Source organism: Crocuta crocuta, unplaced genomic scaffold (assembly GCF_008692635.1).
Source record: "Crocuta crocuta isolate KB4526 unplaced genomic scaffold, BGI_CrCroc_1.0 scaffold1318, whole genome shotgun sequence".
In the NCBI taxonomy this organism is placed as follows: Eukaryota; Metazoa; Chordata; class Mammalia; order Carnivora; family Hyaenidae; genus Crocuta; species Crocuta crocuta.
In genome coordinates, this window is record NW_027533110.1 from 56,735 (window position 1) to 70,468 (window position 13,734).

At 40.8% G+C, this 13,734-nt stretch overlaps 1 protein-coding gene across 1 annotated transcript in view; it reads left to right on the forward strand.

Annotated features, from left to right (window-relative positions):
* The window catches only part of AGPAT5 (1-acylglycerol-3-phosphate O-acyltransferase 5), a 52,735-nt gene that overhangs the window by 24,596 nt on the left and 14,405 nt on the right, over positions 1-13,734 (forward strand). Inside the window, exon 7 of the mRNA XM_077746211.1 lies at positions 7,298-7,388. Coding sequence (XP_077602337.1) covers positions 7,298-7,388 — 91 coding nt within the window. The remainder of the gene's footprint in view (positions 1-7,297; positions 7,389-13,734) is intronic.

Genomic DNA, 13,734 nt, shown 5'->3' on the forward strand with positions numbered 1-13,734 from the left:
CATAATCACTCAGTTGGGTACCTGGGATTAAGTAACATGTTTGAAAACAATGCCTGTTGTGTTAGTTTCCTATTACTGCTGTAACAATGACCACAAATTCGCTGGCTTAAATCACACAAATTTTGGCTGTGGCAGTGGTAGCAAAAGTACACAAGTAGGACCACACCAGACTAAGAAGTGTCTGTGCAGTAAGGGAGTCATTCACACACTGAACAAACCTACAGAATGGGGGAAAATACTTGGAAACCGCATATCTGATGTTAATTTCCAAAGTTAACCTGTAATTCACTAGCAATAAACCCAGTGAAAAAAATGGGCGAGGGACTTGAATAGACATTCATCCAAAGAAGGCCTACAAATGGCCGTCAGGTGTACGAAAAGGTGTTTAACCTCACTGGTCGTCAGGGAAATGCCAGTCACAGCACACGGACGTTAACACCTAACAGCTGTTAGCATGACTGCTCCCTAAAGTCAGCTCAGGATTGGAGAGGATTTAGAGAAAAGAGAACCCTTAGACATTGCTGGTGGGGCTACAAATTGGAACAGCCATTATGAAAACTGGAATGGAGCTGCCTCAAAAGTTTAAACATAGAAACGTATGTAGCAATTCCACTTCTGAGTATGTATCCAGAGGAAACATTATTTCCTGCTCTCATGTTCACAGCCTTATTCACAGTCGCCCAGGTATGGAAACAACCTAAATGCCCATCAACAAATGAGTGAATAAAAAATACATAGTATGTATATACAATGGAACATTCTTCAGTGTTACAAAAAGAAGGAAGTCCTGTCACTTTGACATTACGGATGAACCTTGAGGGCATGATGCTACGTTAAATAAAATGGACACAGAACGGCGAATGCTCATGGTCTCATGTGTGGGATTTTAAACAGTGCTTCCCAGGGGCTTTGGGGGTTGGGAAGGGGCATATGTTGGTCAGAGGATACAGACTTTCAGTTCCAAGAGGAGTAAGTTGTGGACACATAATGTACAGCATAGTGACCATAGTAGTGCTGTATTGTGTACTTGAAATTTGTTAAAAGAGCAGATTTTAACTGTTCTTACCACACACAGAAAATATGGTAACTAGCCAGGTGATAGATATCTTAATTACTTTGTGGTAATCATTCCACAGTGTCTATGTGTATTAAAACATCACATTGTGTACCCTAAATGTATACAATTTTTATTGTCAGTCATACTCCCAAAAAGCTAGAAGTGACATTATAACCATCCTGAAGATGAGCAGTGTAAACTGGGTCTCACTGGACTAAAATCACAGGGTCTTTGGCGCCAAAGTCCTTTCTGGAGACTCTAAGGGAGAATCCATATTCTTTTTTTTTTTTTTAATTTTTTTTTAATGTTTTATTTATTTCTAGGAGAGAGAGAGAGAGAGACAGTGTGAGCAGGGGAAGGTCAGAGAGAGAGGGAGACACAGACTCTGAAATAGGCTCCAGGCTCTGAGCTGGCAGTCAGCACAGAGCCCGACGCGGGGCTCGAACCCACGAACCGCGAGATCATGACCTAAGCGAAAGTCGGACGCTTAACCGACTAAGCCACCCAGGCGCCCCAGGAGAATCCATATTCTTGTCTTTTTTGGATTCTAGAGTTTGCCCTCATTCCTTACCTCATGGCTTCTTTTTGTCTTCAGAGCCAGAAGGTTGGGCCGGTTTTTGTTTTGCCTTCATTCTGGTTCTGACTCTTCTGCCTCCCTCTTTCCTTTTGAAGAGCGCTCCCGATTACACAGGGCACACCAGACGTTTTGGGCTAACCTCATTATCGTGGAGTCCAGGGTCAGCCATGTCCCATAAGGTCCACATTTTCTGAGGCAAGGGTGTGGACATTTTGGGGGAGGGGACATAATTCTGCCTGCCACGTTCATGCATGCTTGACATGACTGTGGGCTTTTTTTTTAATCATACATGTAGTATCACTTACAGGCTTAATAATAAGCTCTTGGAGAGATTGTTATTTTGTATCCATTTTTTCCCCTATGTAAATGTAATGAGTTGAATGTGTCTGGTTTTTCTTGTAGAAAAACCTTTTTTAAAAGTTGTGGTTTGGGGGCGCCTGGGTGGCTTAGTCGGTTAAACGTCCGACTTTCGCTTAGGTCATGATCTCGCGGTTCGTGGGTTCGAGCCCCGCGTCGGGCTCTGTGCTGACTGCCAGCTCAGAGCCTGGAGCCTATTTCAGAGTCTGTATCTCCCTCTCTCTCTGATCCTCCCCTGCTCACGCTGTCTCTCTCTCTCTCTCTCCTAGAAATAAATAAAAAATATTTAAAAAAAAATAAATAAATAAAAGTTGTGGTTTGCTAGACTGCGTTAATTTTGGGGGAGCAAAGCAGAGATGAACGATCTTGTTTATATTCTGTGCATCTCAATATGAAACGGCTTTTTATTTAAAGAGAAAGAAGTAATTAAAAGATGTCTAGCTAATCAAAGTTTATTAAGTTGTGAGATATGATTTCCATGTAAATGTGCCTGCTTTGCAACTCTTTAGTGAACTAGATAGAATTTTAAAAAACCAGAGGGGAAGGAAACAATATAAAGAGCCTGCCACACAGTACTTGATATTTTCACCTGTTTCCTTTTATGCTCACGGTTATCCTGAGTCTTCATTTGGGAATGAAACTGAAACTCAATTGAAAGTAAATTAACTTATCTAATGCATGGGGGAAAGGGTATTTTTAATAGAAAGTCATCAGTTCCGTAACTGGTTGAATATGAGTGTATTTTAACTCTTAAATAGCTCTTTTCTTTTTGCATGGAATTTTAATATGAAACTGCTTGCTGATTTCCGTTAGACGCTGACGCATCTATGCTTAGAATGGTACATCACATCTTGAGTATAGATATTTTATGCAAAGTCAGTTCCCATTGAAGAAAACAGAGTCTATTTCCTTCCAAGTGAAAATTTAGCAGAATAGAAGATTTCTATGCACAGTAGCAATAATCTACGTAACTTGCTTTGTTTGGAACTGTCAGTTCCGTCACCCCTGGGGCTTCCCTGTCCTTGAGCAGGGATTTTCCTTAACTGAGAAGTGGGTCCGGAAATGTCACACTGCCCTGTAGTCATTCTTCTCAGCCTGACACTCCATGTTCAGTCCTTCCTTCCTGTCCTTCTGGTCACCTTCTGCATTTTCACGGGAACCAAAGAAGACAGTGGTGCCTTTTTTGTTAGCGCTGTGAACGCAGTGGTGGAGGGCGTGACGTGGGGACCGTGGAAGGAGGAAGGAAGTTTGACTTCTTTTTTTTTTTAATGTTTAATTTATTTTCTGAGAGAGAAAGAGAGACAGCGTGAGCAGGGGAGGGTCAGAAAGAGAGGGAGACACAGAATCTGAAACAGGCTCCAGGCTCTGAGCTGGCAGTCAGCACAGAGCCCGACGCGGGGCTCGAACCCACGAACCGCAAGATCATGACCTGAGCCGAAGTCGGACGCTTAACCGACTGAGCCCCCCAGGCGCCCCGGCTTTACTTCTTGACCCCCCGTCTCTGCTGTGCACCACGCCCTGCTCTGTTGGAGAGAGCCGGCACGGCCTTGGTCCTGCAGCCTCCGGGGGCGGGTGTTCTTGAGAACAAGGGGCGTGGAGCTGGATCCGGGGATGCCCTCCCAGCTGCTCCTGTCACGAGCCCTTCTTCAAACCACTTGTGTCCTCTCACTGTCATCTCACGTTTCTAAAGCAGATCTGCTTTAATTTTAACCACAGCAAGTTGCACTGTTATTTTGCACCAAGCACAGTGTTACGTGGATTACACAAATCTCACCTTTTGTAATGACAGTACCTGTATGAGTGTAACTACCACTGTCATCTCATCTTGTAGACAAGGAAGCTTAAGGCCCAGAGGGGATGAGGAGCTCATCCCGGGGCTCAGGCCTGGAGTGGAGTCGGGGATGTGAATCCGAGCATCTAGACTGTGGTGCTCTGTACGCTTTGTCGGTTACGGTCTCTACAGATAGGCTTTCCTACAGAAGATCACCCTCTTCCTGGAGTAATGGCCGGTTTAGGGCCATTAAAATGTAACTGCTAAGAATTTCCATCTGTGGCTTGCCTTTTCTTATCATAACAGAGTCTTAAAAAAAGTTTTAAGATTTTTGCCTAAGTGCAGTTTATTGATTTTTCTCTCCTAAAATTTTTGCTTTTTCTGTCCTATTTTAGAAGGCTTTGCCAAACTCAATGATACTAAGTTTTTATGCTTTGTTTTCTTTTACAAGGTTTATAGTTTCAGTGTGCATTTAGGTCTGTGGCTCATTTCAAGTTAACTTTTGTATCTGGTCTAAGGTCAAGGTTCTCGTGTCTAAATATGGTTATCCATCACCACGTACTGAGAAAGTTATTCTTTCCCGCATTGTTTGAAATAAATTGATTTCATGCATATGGGTCTGTCTGTGAATGCTTTATCCTGTGGCACTTATGTAAGTATGTATCCCCATGCCTGTACCACACCATCTTGATTACCCTTGCATATAAGTTTCGAAATTTGGTGTAGTTAAGTCTCCTAAGTTTCTTTTTCAAAGGTGCTTGGCTGTTATAGGCCCTTTCCATTTCCGTATAAATTCTCAAATCAGCTTGTCAATTTCTGCGTAAAAGCTTGCTGGGTTTTTTACTTGGATTACATGGAATCTACGGAGCCATCTGGAAGGAAATGATCTCACAACAGTATGGAATCTCTGGATCCAAAAGCAGATGCGGTCTTTATTTAGGTCTTCCTTAATGTCTCTCAGCAGTGTTTCATAGTTTAGGAACATACAAGTTTACACATGTTTTGCAAAAGTTACTCACATTTACCAACATAAAGTCTTAACTTCCTATTTTTTGATGCTATTGTAGATGGCATTTTTAAAATTTTATTACATGCTGATAGCATGTAAACATATGGTTGATTTTTGTATATTGACTTCTTGTTCTATAACCTTGCTACACTTATTTATTATTATCTAGTAACATTAAAAAATAGTAATATTTCTTAGGATTTCCTACATAGACAATCATGGCATTTGTGTTTAAATACAGTTTGGTTTCAGTCTTTTAGTCTGGATGCCTTTTGTCCCTTTGTCTTGCCTGGAGCGCCCCGGCCAGAACGTCTAGTGTAGCCTTGACCGGAACCGGCCAGAACCTCTAGTGTAGCCTTGACCAGAACCGGCCAGAACCTCTAGTGCAGCCTTGACCAGAACCGGTGGGAATGGGCCCCCCGGCTTTGTTCTCCGTCTGTGGTGAGAGCACCCATTCTTTCCCCCCGTTCCTCGGGTCTCGGGCCCACCACCCACTCCAGTTTCCCTTGTTCTTCTCTTTCAGAACGTCTTGCTCTTTTTATCCACTGTCGTATAAGTGTAATTATATTTTTATTTGTATTTTAAGTTGATTTATTTCGAGTGAAACCAGGACAGTGTGAGCAGGGGAGGGACAGAGAGAGAGGGAGAAAGAGAATGCCAGGCAGGCTCTGCTGCCAGCATGGAGCCCGACGCGGGGCTCAAACTCACAAACTGTGAGATCGTGACCTGAGCCGAAACCAAGTCAGACACTTAACCAACTGAGCCACCCAGGTGCCCCTGCATAACTATATATTTTAAATTTTTATTTGCTTAGTGTACTTTTTCCTCCCTTGTCTTCAAAGCCATATCTATTTCATTATCCTCTATGGTACCTGGCACATAATAATAGGTGCATAAGAGTTTTTTCTTGAATGAATCCTGAATGAATTGTTCATTCTTGCCTTCTTGCTGATCATCAGTATTGTTTTTAATTAAACATGTAAAGGGACAGAAAATAATAACCACTTGAATTATTAATAACCATTCAAATCATGAATCATTTTATTTTTAAATGCTTGAATGAAAAGCTAAAAACCATCAATAATTGCTTTCATGGCAGTGAATACAAACTTTACTGATTTAAAATATATTCTCTTGATAGTGAATTTGTGGTTCTTGGAACTAATTCTAATTTTTTTGCTCTGTTTTTCCTTCTACTTACTGGACTATAATAAGGAGTTCTTAATTTTTTTTCTTGATTTTACCCATTTTTCTACATTTTCTTGGTAGCTCTGGTTAGTCTTTATTATCAAATATTAGCATACATAGAAACCTATTAATTTCTAAGTTTGGCAAAGATAGTGGGCTCCAAAGACCGTTTATATGGATGAGTAAAAAGTTTATATGTTTTCAGGGACGCTGAAAATGCAGAATTGTAGAGCCACCATTAATTCAAGTTTTTCACACAAAAGTTGGAAAGAGATTAATCATAAGTTTGTCTAATGAAAAAATTTGAACTGTCACAAAGGTTCGTGAAGTAGGAGGAGTTGTACGATCAGAATCAGTCAGAGAAGGGAATGTGTCTGTTCCAGGTATGGAGACGGACAGACAGCATTACCCAGGATCTGGTGAGGATGGATAATGAGCATAAGTTTCTTTCCTACTTACTCTCCTTCTGTCCCTTTGTTTCCTGTATTCTGTTTGTACTTGAAAAGATTTGATATGAATGCCTTGTTTTTGTCTTTTGGCTATCAATTAGCCATGTTGGTGTAATTTTGTAACTCAGTTCTAAAGTTAGGAGTTTCTCCCAATATTGCACTGTATATTAACTAACTAGAATTTCTTTTAAAAATTGGAAAGTAAAAAAAGTTAGGAGTTTCTCATTGTATAGTTTTATAGTTTCTGTCTTTATTTTCCCAAAGCAGATAAAAGTAAAAGCTCAGACTAATTGATTACGTAGTAGACATCCAGCTTCTTGTTTTATTTATAAGTACATAATTTCAGTTTATGAAACTGCTTATAAATTATCTAAGATGCATTAAGGGAGCTCTGCAAAATTAGAATACTATGGGAATCCTTTACAATGTGAATACTTAATATATTTTATATTGTGGAAATGTAGATATTGCCTCAAATGAGATGTGCTTTTATTATTGATACTTAGAGACACTGATGTCTAACACTTGCACCTTTTAAAAATGTCATTCTTCAGAATCTTAGGGGAAAAAAAGCTCTTTAGGAGTTAGCATTTCATGGGCAAATTTTTAACTAGGGAATGTTAGTGTGTAATTAGAAACATGGTTAGATTCTTAATGATTGACCTGCCAGTGTATGTAGGACTCCATTTTAAATATAATCCGTGTTAAAACTTAATTACACTTTTTTTTTGCATATTGGTTGCTCTGCTTGAAATGAATCATATGTAAAATGAATATATGTATTTTCCCACCATAGAAACTACTCCCTTAGCATTAATATGGTTGGCACTGGGAACTTAACAGCTAAAAAGCTCACACAAAACAAACCTTATTTCTTTATGCTTCACAGATGTATCTTGTGATTTTTCCAGAAGGAACAAGGTATAATCCAGAACTAACAAAAGTCATTTCAGCTAGTCAAACATTTGCTGCTAAAGAAGGTAAGTGAAAATTTGACAGTATTTGAAAAAATAATTTTTAAAGATACCTTTGTAGTTTTTGTTCCTGGAGAAGATAGTTATGTTTTACAACAATGGAAAAGAATAAATATATTCGTTTCTTTGGTGAATGCATGTATTTACGATCTCTTAGGAAATGAAGTTTCTTCATTAATTCGTATGCATGTTATTACATATATCTGAAAGATTAAATTCGAGTGCTTGCTAAAATAGGTATTTCAGTGCCATGGATTTATTTCAAATCTGCCTAGGTGCCTGACTGTGTAGACGGTACCTTTTCCTTTGTTGTGGGTTCTGTGTGGTGAAAAGGATTTCTGTTCTGTGGGCTCACAGACCTGGGTTGGAATCCAAATTCTGACTTCTGCTCGCTGTGTGGTTGCACGTTGCCTCATGTCAGAAGGCTTGGTTTCTCCTCTCTTAAGAAACACATACCTCGGGGCGCCTGGGTGGCTTAGTCGGTTAAGCGTCCGACNGGGTATACCTAACTCGACGTAGGAATGCAGTTAGCAGATATGTGAGGTTCCTGTTGGAGCCTATCACACAAAGTACTTGGAAGTCATTAATATCCCCGATAACAGGACTCTTTCCAGTGTCCTTATTTTATAACGTCGGATAACTAATACATCTATAAGCTACTCACTCGAACCAAATTGGTGGGACATAAACAGAAAACAGTGGCCATGCTGTGCTCTCAGAGTCGCCCTTGAAGATTGACTGACTTAGCGTACGATCTCTGTACATGGATCACCGGACACTCAGTGAGCAAACGCCTTGTAGGTGACGTTAACGCCAGGGTCTGTGCAGTGCCGTCTGGGAGGACTTGCCGCAGCGGCGGCGGGGTGCTCCCTCCGTCTGCTCTCACCAGCATGCTGGCTCCCGCCCGCGTGCGGTTTCATTTTGTTTGTGATCAGGAACAGAATTCTCGATACTTTCCTGTTGACATTCTTTCCCTAGACTTCTGTAGGGTTTGTCTCCATTTCCTTCTCCCTCTCTGGTGATTCCGGGTCAGTCTCCTTTCCAGCCACCTCTTCGGCTTCATTCTCTCCTGTTTCATATGTTGTGGCTCTTGTCTGGTTGGTCTTCCATTCATTTCGTTTTCATGTTTGCTTGTGGGCTTCCTCCACATCCGTAGCTTTCGCCTCCATTTATCTGGCTGCTGGTGACTCACAGAAAGCTTTCTCCCACCACGTCTCTGTCTGACTTTAGACATATAAGTATAGTTGCCCAGTAGACAACCTCCCTCGACCAGTCAAAGGCCAGACATGCTCACCATCACTCATCGTGAGGGGCATACCAATCAAAACCACAAGGAGACGTCGCCTCACACCTGTCAGGATGGCTAAAATCAGCAACCCAGGAAACAACAGGTGTTGGTGAGGCTGTGGAGAAAAGGAACCCTCATGCGCTGCTGGTGAGAGTGCAAACTGCTGCAGCCGCTTGGGAGAACAGTGTGGTTAAAATAGTTAAAGATAGAACTAGAATTACCCTCTGATCCAGCAATTACATTACTAGGTGTTTACCCAGAGGATACGAAAATAATGACTCAGAGGGACACATGCACCCGTGTTTCTAGCAGCGCTTTCCACAACAGCCAGACTCCGGAGAGAGCCCACGTGTCCACTGACTGATGAATGGATACAGAAGATGTGGTGTGTGTATATAATATATATATATATATCTACACACACAATATATATACATATTATATACATATATAATGCAATGGAATATTATTCAGCCATCAAAAAGAATGAAATCTTGCCTTTTTGAGTGACACAGATACAGCCAGAGAGGATAATGCTAAGTAAACTAAGTCAGAGAAAGACAAATATGTCTTGGGATGTCTAATTCCACTCATATGTGGAATTTAATTTCATATGGAATGTCTTATTCCACTAACATGTAGAATTTAAGAAACAAAACAAATGAACAAAGTAGGGGAAAAGAGAGAGAAACCAAGAAACAGACTCTTAGCTATAGAGAATAAACTGATTGTTACCAGAGGGGAGGTGGGTGGGGGAGTGGGTTAAAGAAGGTGATGGAGAGTAACAACTACACTTGTCATAATGAGCACCAGGTGATGTGTGAAAGTGTTGAGTCACTGTAATATACACCTGAAACTAATATAACACAGTGTGTTAACCAACTGAAATTAAAATAACCTAAAAATAACAAGCTATCTCAAGGGAAAACAAAACATTAAAACATGCTAATGAAAGCATATTCTGTAACAGAACTCACAGATAGATGGCTTTTTTTTTTAAAGAGAGTTTTATGTTCAGAAGTGTTTAGAGAATGTTGCATTTTCTTTCCTTGGGGAGGTACAGTTCACATTTGTGTATTAGTCTCATAAAAGTGCTATTGTAAAGATGTCTGATTTTGTTTATAGTGCTGGGGTTTTTTTAATGTTTACTTATTTTTGAGATAGAGACAGAGCATGAGCAGAGGAGAGGCAGAGAGAGAGGAAGACACAGAATCCGAAGCAGGCTATCAGCATAGAACCCCTGCACGGGGCTTGAACTCATGAACCGTGAGATAAGCTGAGCCGAAGTCGGACACTCAACCGACTGAGCCACCCAGATGCCCCTACTGAACTGTTTTCTAATTTTCATATTTTAGAAAACAGTGATCTAAAATTACTGAACAAAATTTGGGATTTTCATGGGGTAGATTCTTAGAGTTGCAGAAAATTCTCTCTACAATTATTCCTTCTCTAAAGATTCTCGATGACTGAGTTCTGACTTCAACAAAATGTATATTTTACTATGAAACTTAAAATAGTTTATAGATGAGCCAGTGGTGGGATTCTTTTTGTGTGTGTATTGAGGGGGGAATTCTTGATTAACTTGAGTATAGACCTTAAACTATACAAATGTTCAACTACTCTTCCGTTTAGGATAGCCATTTTAATTCTGTTCTGGAATTAGTTTTGGATTAGATAAGGTGAAAGGGAAATAATAAATGGGGGCTACTTTTTTCTCTTGCTACTTTTCATGTATATTGTAAAATTTGACATATTTCATTGTTACTAAATAATCGACTTCATCTTGAAACACTTGTGTTTTTGATGAGTGGAACAGAGCTGGCCTTGGGAGTTAACTAGAGTGCTTTAGATGCTAGGCTCTGCTGGTTTTGGTTTTAAAACAGCACAATATTCTACCCTTAAGTATTAACATATTTTATTAAATTTCTAATATATAACACATTCCACTAAGGTGGTGGAACTAAGTCTGATGTTTTCTAGGAGTTTATAATTTAATAGAAGAAATGAAACAGGATTGTATTCATGGTCGATTGACACGTAACAAATTACCCCAAGCCCTCGCTTCTTCAAACAATAAACACTTACTATCTCACAGTTGATGGGGGCGGGAGTCCTGCCATAGTCTAGCCCGGAGACTTACAGGCCTCAGTCATTTCAGCACCCCCCCCACCCCCCCCCCCCCCCCGANTCTGGTAAAAGCCCACTCATGTGCCTGTTGACAGGCCTCAGGTCCTCACTGGCCATTGGCTGGAGAGTCTGTTTCTTGTCACTTGGGTCTCTCCACCGAGCTCCTCAGGACATGGCCGCTCACTCCCCTCGATCACCGGAGCAGAGAGGGGTTGGGGAGAACGTGGAGGAGGTAGGATGGTAAGAGCGTAGAGTAGGGTTAGCAAGTCAGAAGCCACAGTCTTCCTGTAGCCGAATTTTGGGAGTAACGTCTCATCATTTTGCCATGTTTTGTTAGAAGCACATCACTGGGTCCAGCCCACACTTCAAGGGAAGTACATGGGAGTGTGACTGCTAGGAGGTGGGGACAGCGGGGGACCATTTTAGAGGCTGCCTCCCTCAGTGATGTTGAAATAAGATTTTTACACAGTTACATCATACCAGAGTAAGGTAAGGATGAGCAGAGTACACTGTAGGTTAAATTACTTCCAGATGTGGATTCAGCAAGGCTGCATGGAGGAGGAAACACTTGGGTTGGGCTGTGAAGAATTTCAGTAGGTAGAGTGGAGGAAGGGCTGGCCTTGGGTTGCAAGGAATGGGTGCACGAGGCGGAGAAGGGGGGGCTCCTCCCGAAAGAGCAGCGAGTACAGGGAGAAACTGTACTGTTGGTTACACGGGGAGGTCCTGCCCCGGACTCCGCAAGAGGAGTCCAGCTGAGGAGCAGGGATCCCCTCCAAACCCTGCAGCCTGCTCTTTTCCAACAGGCTTGCCCCTTGGAATGTGTGATGGGCGACGTCCTTCGTTTTAAATACGTTATGACAGACATAGCCCCAGACCTTTTATTAGATCTTGTCCCTGGGCAAATCTCCATGTGTTGAGGTAGAGTAAGTTTGCATGATAGAATGAGTATAACCCCGGATGACTGTGTGTGGGTGAAGGGTAACGTAGAATTCTTGTGTGGTGTAGTGTTCAAGGACTTCTGACTTCCTTTGTAAAATTGACCTGAGTGTGTGTGTGTGTTCCTCTTTGAATTGTGCCATACTGTTGGGTAAAACAAATGTTGATGTGGAAATAGATTTATTTACTGTGTAATAATTATTCAGAGTTGTAATCTCAGTCTGAGTTTTTGGGCCTGTGCTAATCTCCTTGGCCGCCGTGACAAGACAGCACGCTGGGGGCTTAGACCCTGATTTTCTCACACTTCTGAAGCCTGGATGTTTAAGATCAAGGTGCCCACAGGGTTGGCTTCGGTGAGACTTCTCTTCCTAACTTACAGATAGCCACCTTCTTGCCGTGTCTTCAGGTGGCCGCCTCTCTGCTCGCAGGGAGGTTTCTTTCTAGGAGGGGACTGGTCCTATGGGATCAGGGCCCCACACGTGCGACCTCATTTCACCTTAATTACCTCCCACAGGTCTGTCTCCAAATACAGTCACACTGGGGCTCGGAGTTCCAAGTGACGGGGGTGGGGAGTGGCCGAGATAACTTCAGTCCATACAGGGTCTCCACTCCCCTTTCTGTATGGAATTATATTTAATACTGATGTTTCTTAACTCCGTATTTTTAAAACAATTTAAGATGAATAGTTACCTTGTATCTTACAATCTTACTGAGATGACTGTTTAATATAGCTCCTAGAAGTTACTTCTTTCTTAAAAATCTACACTAATTTTGTAATGCTAGATCAAGCATTTTTAGGTAATTCTTAAAATAGTGTAATAATGACATATACTTTTTAAAATCTGATAACACCCCACTCACCTATAATAGATCAATTATTGGTCTGTCATTTTTCTGGGAGTTGTAGATCTTTCTCAAAGTTACCAAAAGGGGAGGGGGGGAATGAATTATTTGTCCTATAGATACAGTTTTTAATTGCTGACTGTTCTTCCTTTAAAATCTACAACTGGAGAAACTTGCTATCAATTAGAACTATATTTTCTTGGGACTGTAAAGATCATCATTTCCCACCATATACAAAAGAAACTGATTTGTGAACTGTGCATCTAAAAGAAAGCATTTCCTGTTTTCTTCCCTCTTAGGTCATAACTAATTGAGATTACTTAAAAATAAAAATGAAGGGCACCTGGGTGGTTCAGTAGATCGAGCATCTGACTCTTGATTTTGTCTTAGACCTTGATCTCACATTTTGTGAGTTCGAGCCCCGCGCCAATCTGTGTGCTGATAGCACAGAGCCTGCTTGGGATTCTGTCTCTCCCTCTCTCTCTACCCTTCCTTGTTCATGTTGTCTCTCAATAAATAAATTTAAAAACTTTAAAAAATTGAAAGAACTTGTTTATCTGTGAAGCTAATTTTTCTTAAAGGTGAAAATAGTACTTGTCAGTCTATAATATTTAAAACATTATTAATATTGTTCCAAAAGTAACTTTCTTTGAACCTGACTTAAAAAATAAGTAGAAAAACAAACCAAAACCAACCTCTTTAGTTTAGACTTTTTAAAAATGTGGTATGTGCTCACGTGTTTAAATAGTTACTCCTTCGGTTCCTCTTCTGTTTTCTGTCAGCAGTTACACTGGCTGGCTTACGAAGTATGGGTGGTGGGTGTGGTGTGTCTGTCTTAACTCTAAATATTTTAAGGTTCTGGTTTCCTAGAAATGTTTTCCTTCGAAAATGTGTTCACCACTATGTCCTTCGGATGTTAGTTGTGTTATTGAAGATGATGTCTGTGTTACAGTGTCATGAATTCTTAATAATATTTACTTCAAAAGTTGTCATGATAATGCTTTCTAAATTGCTTTCTCACTTCAAACCAAATGTTAGTTATTTCTTTAAAGCAGACTTATTCATATTTCTAAATGATTTAGTCAGGATTTTGTTTTTAGTTGCAATCCCTCCAAGACAGAAATTAAGATTTGAAGAGGTCTAAAATACAGGTAGAGT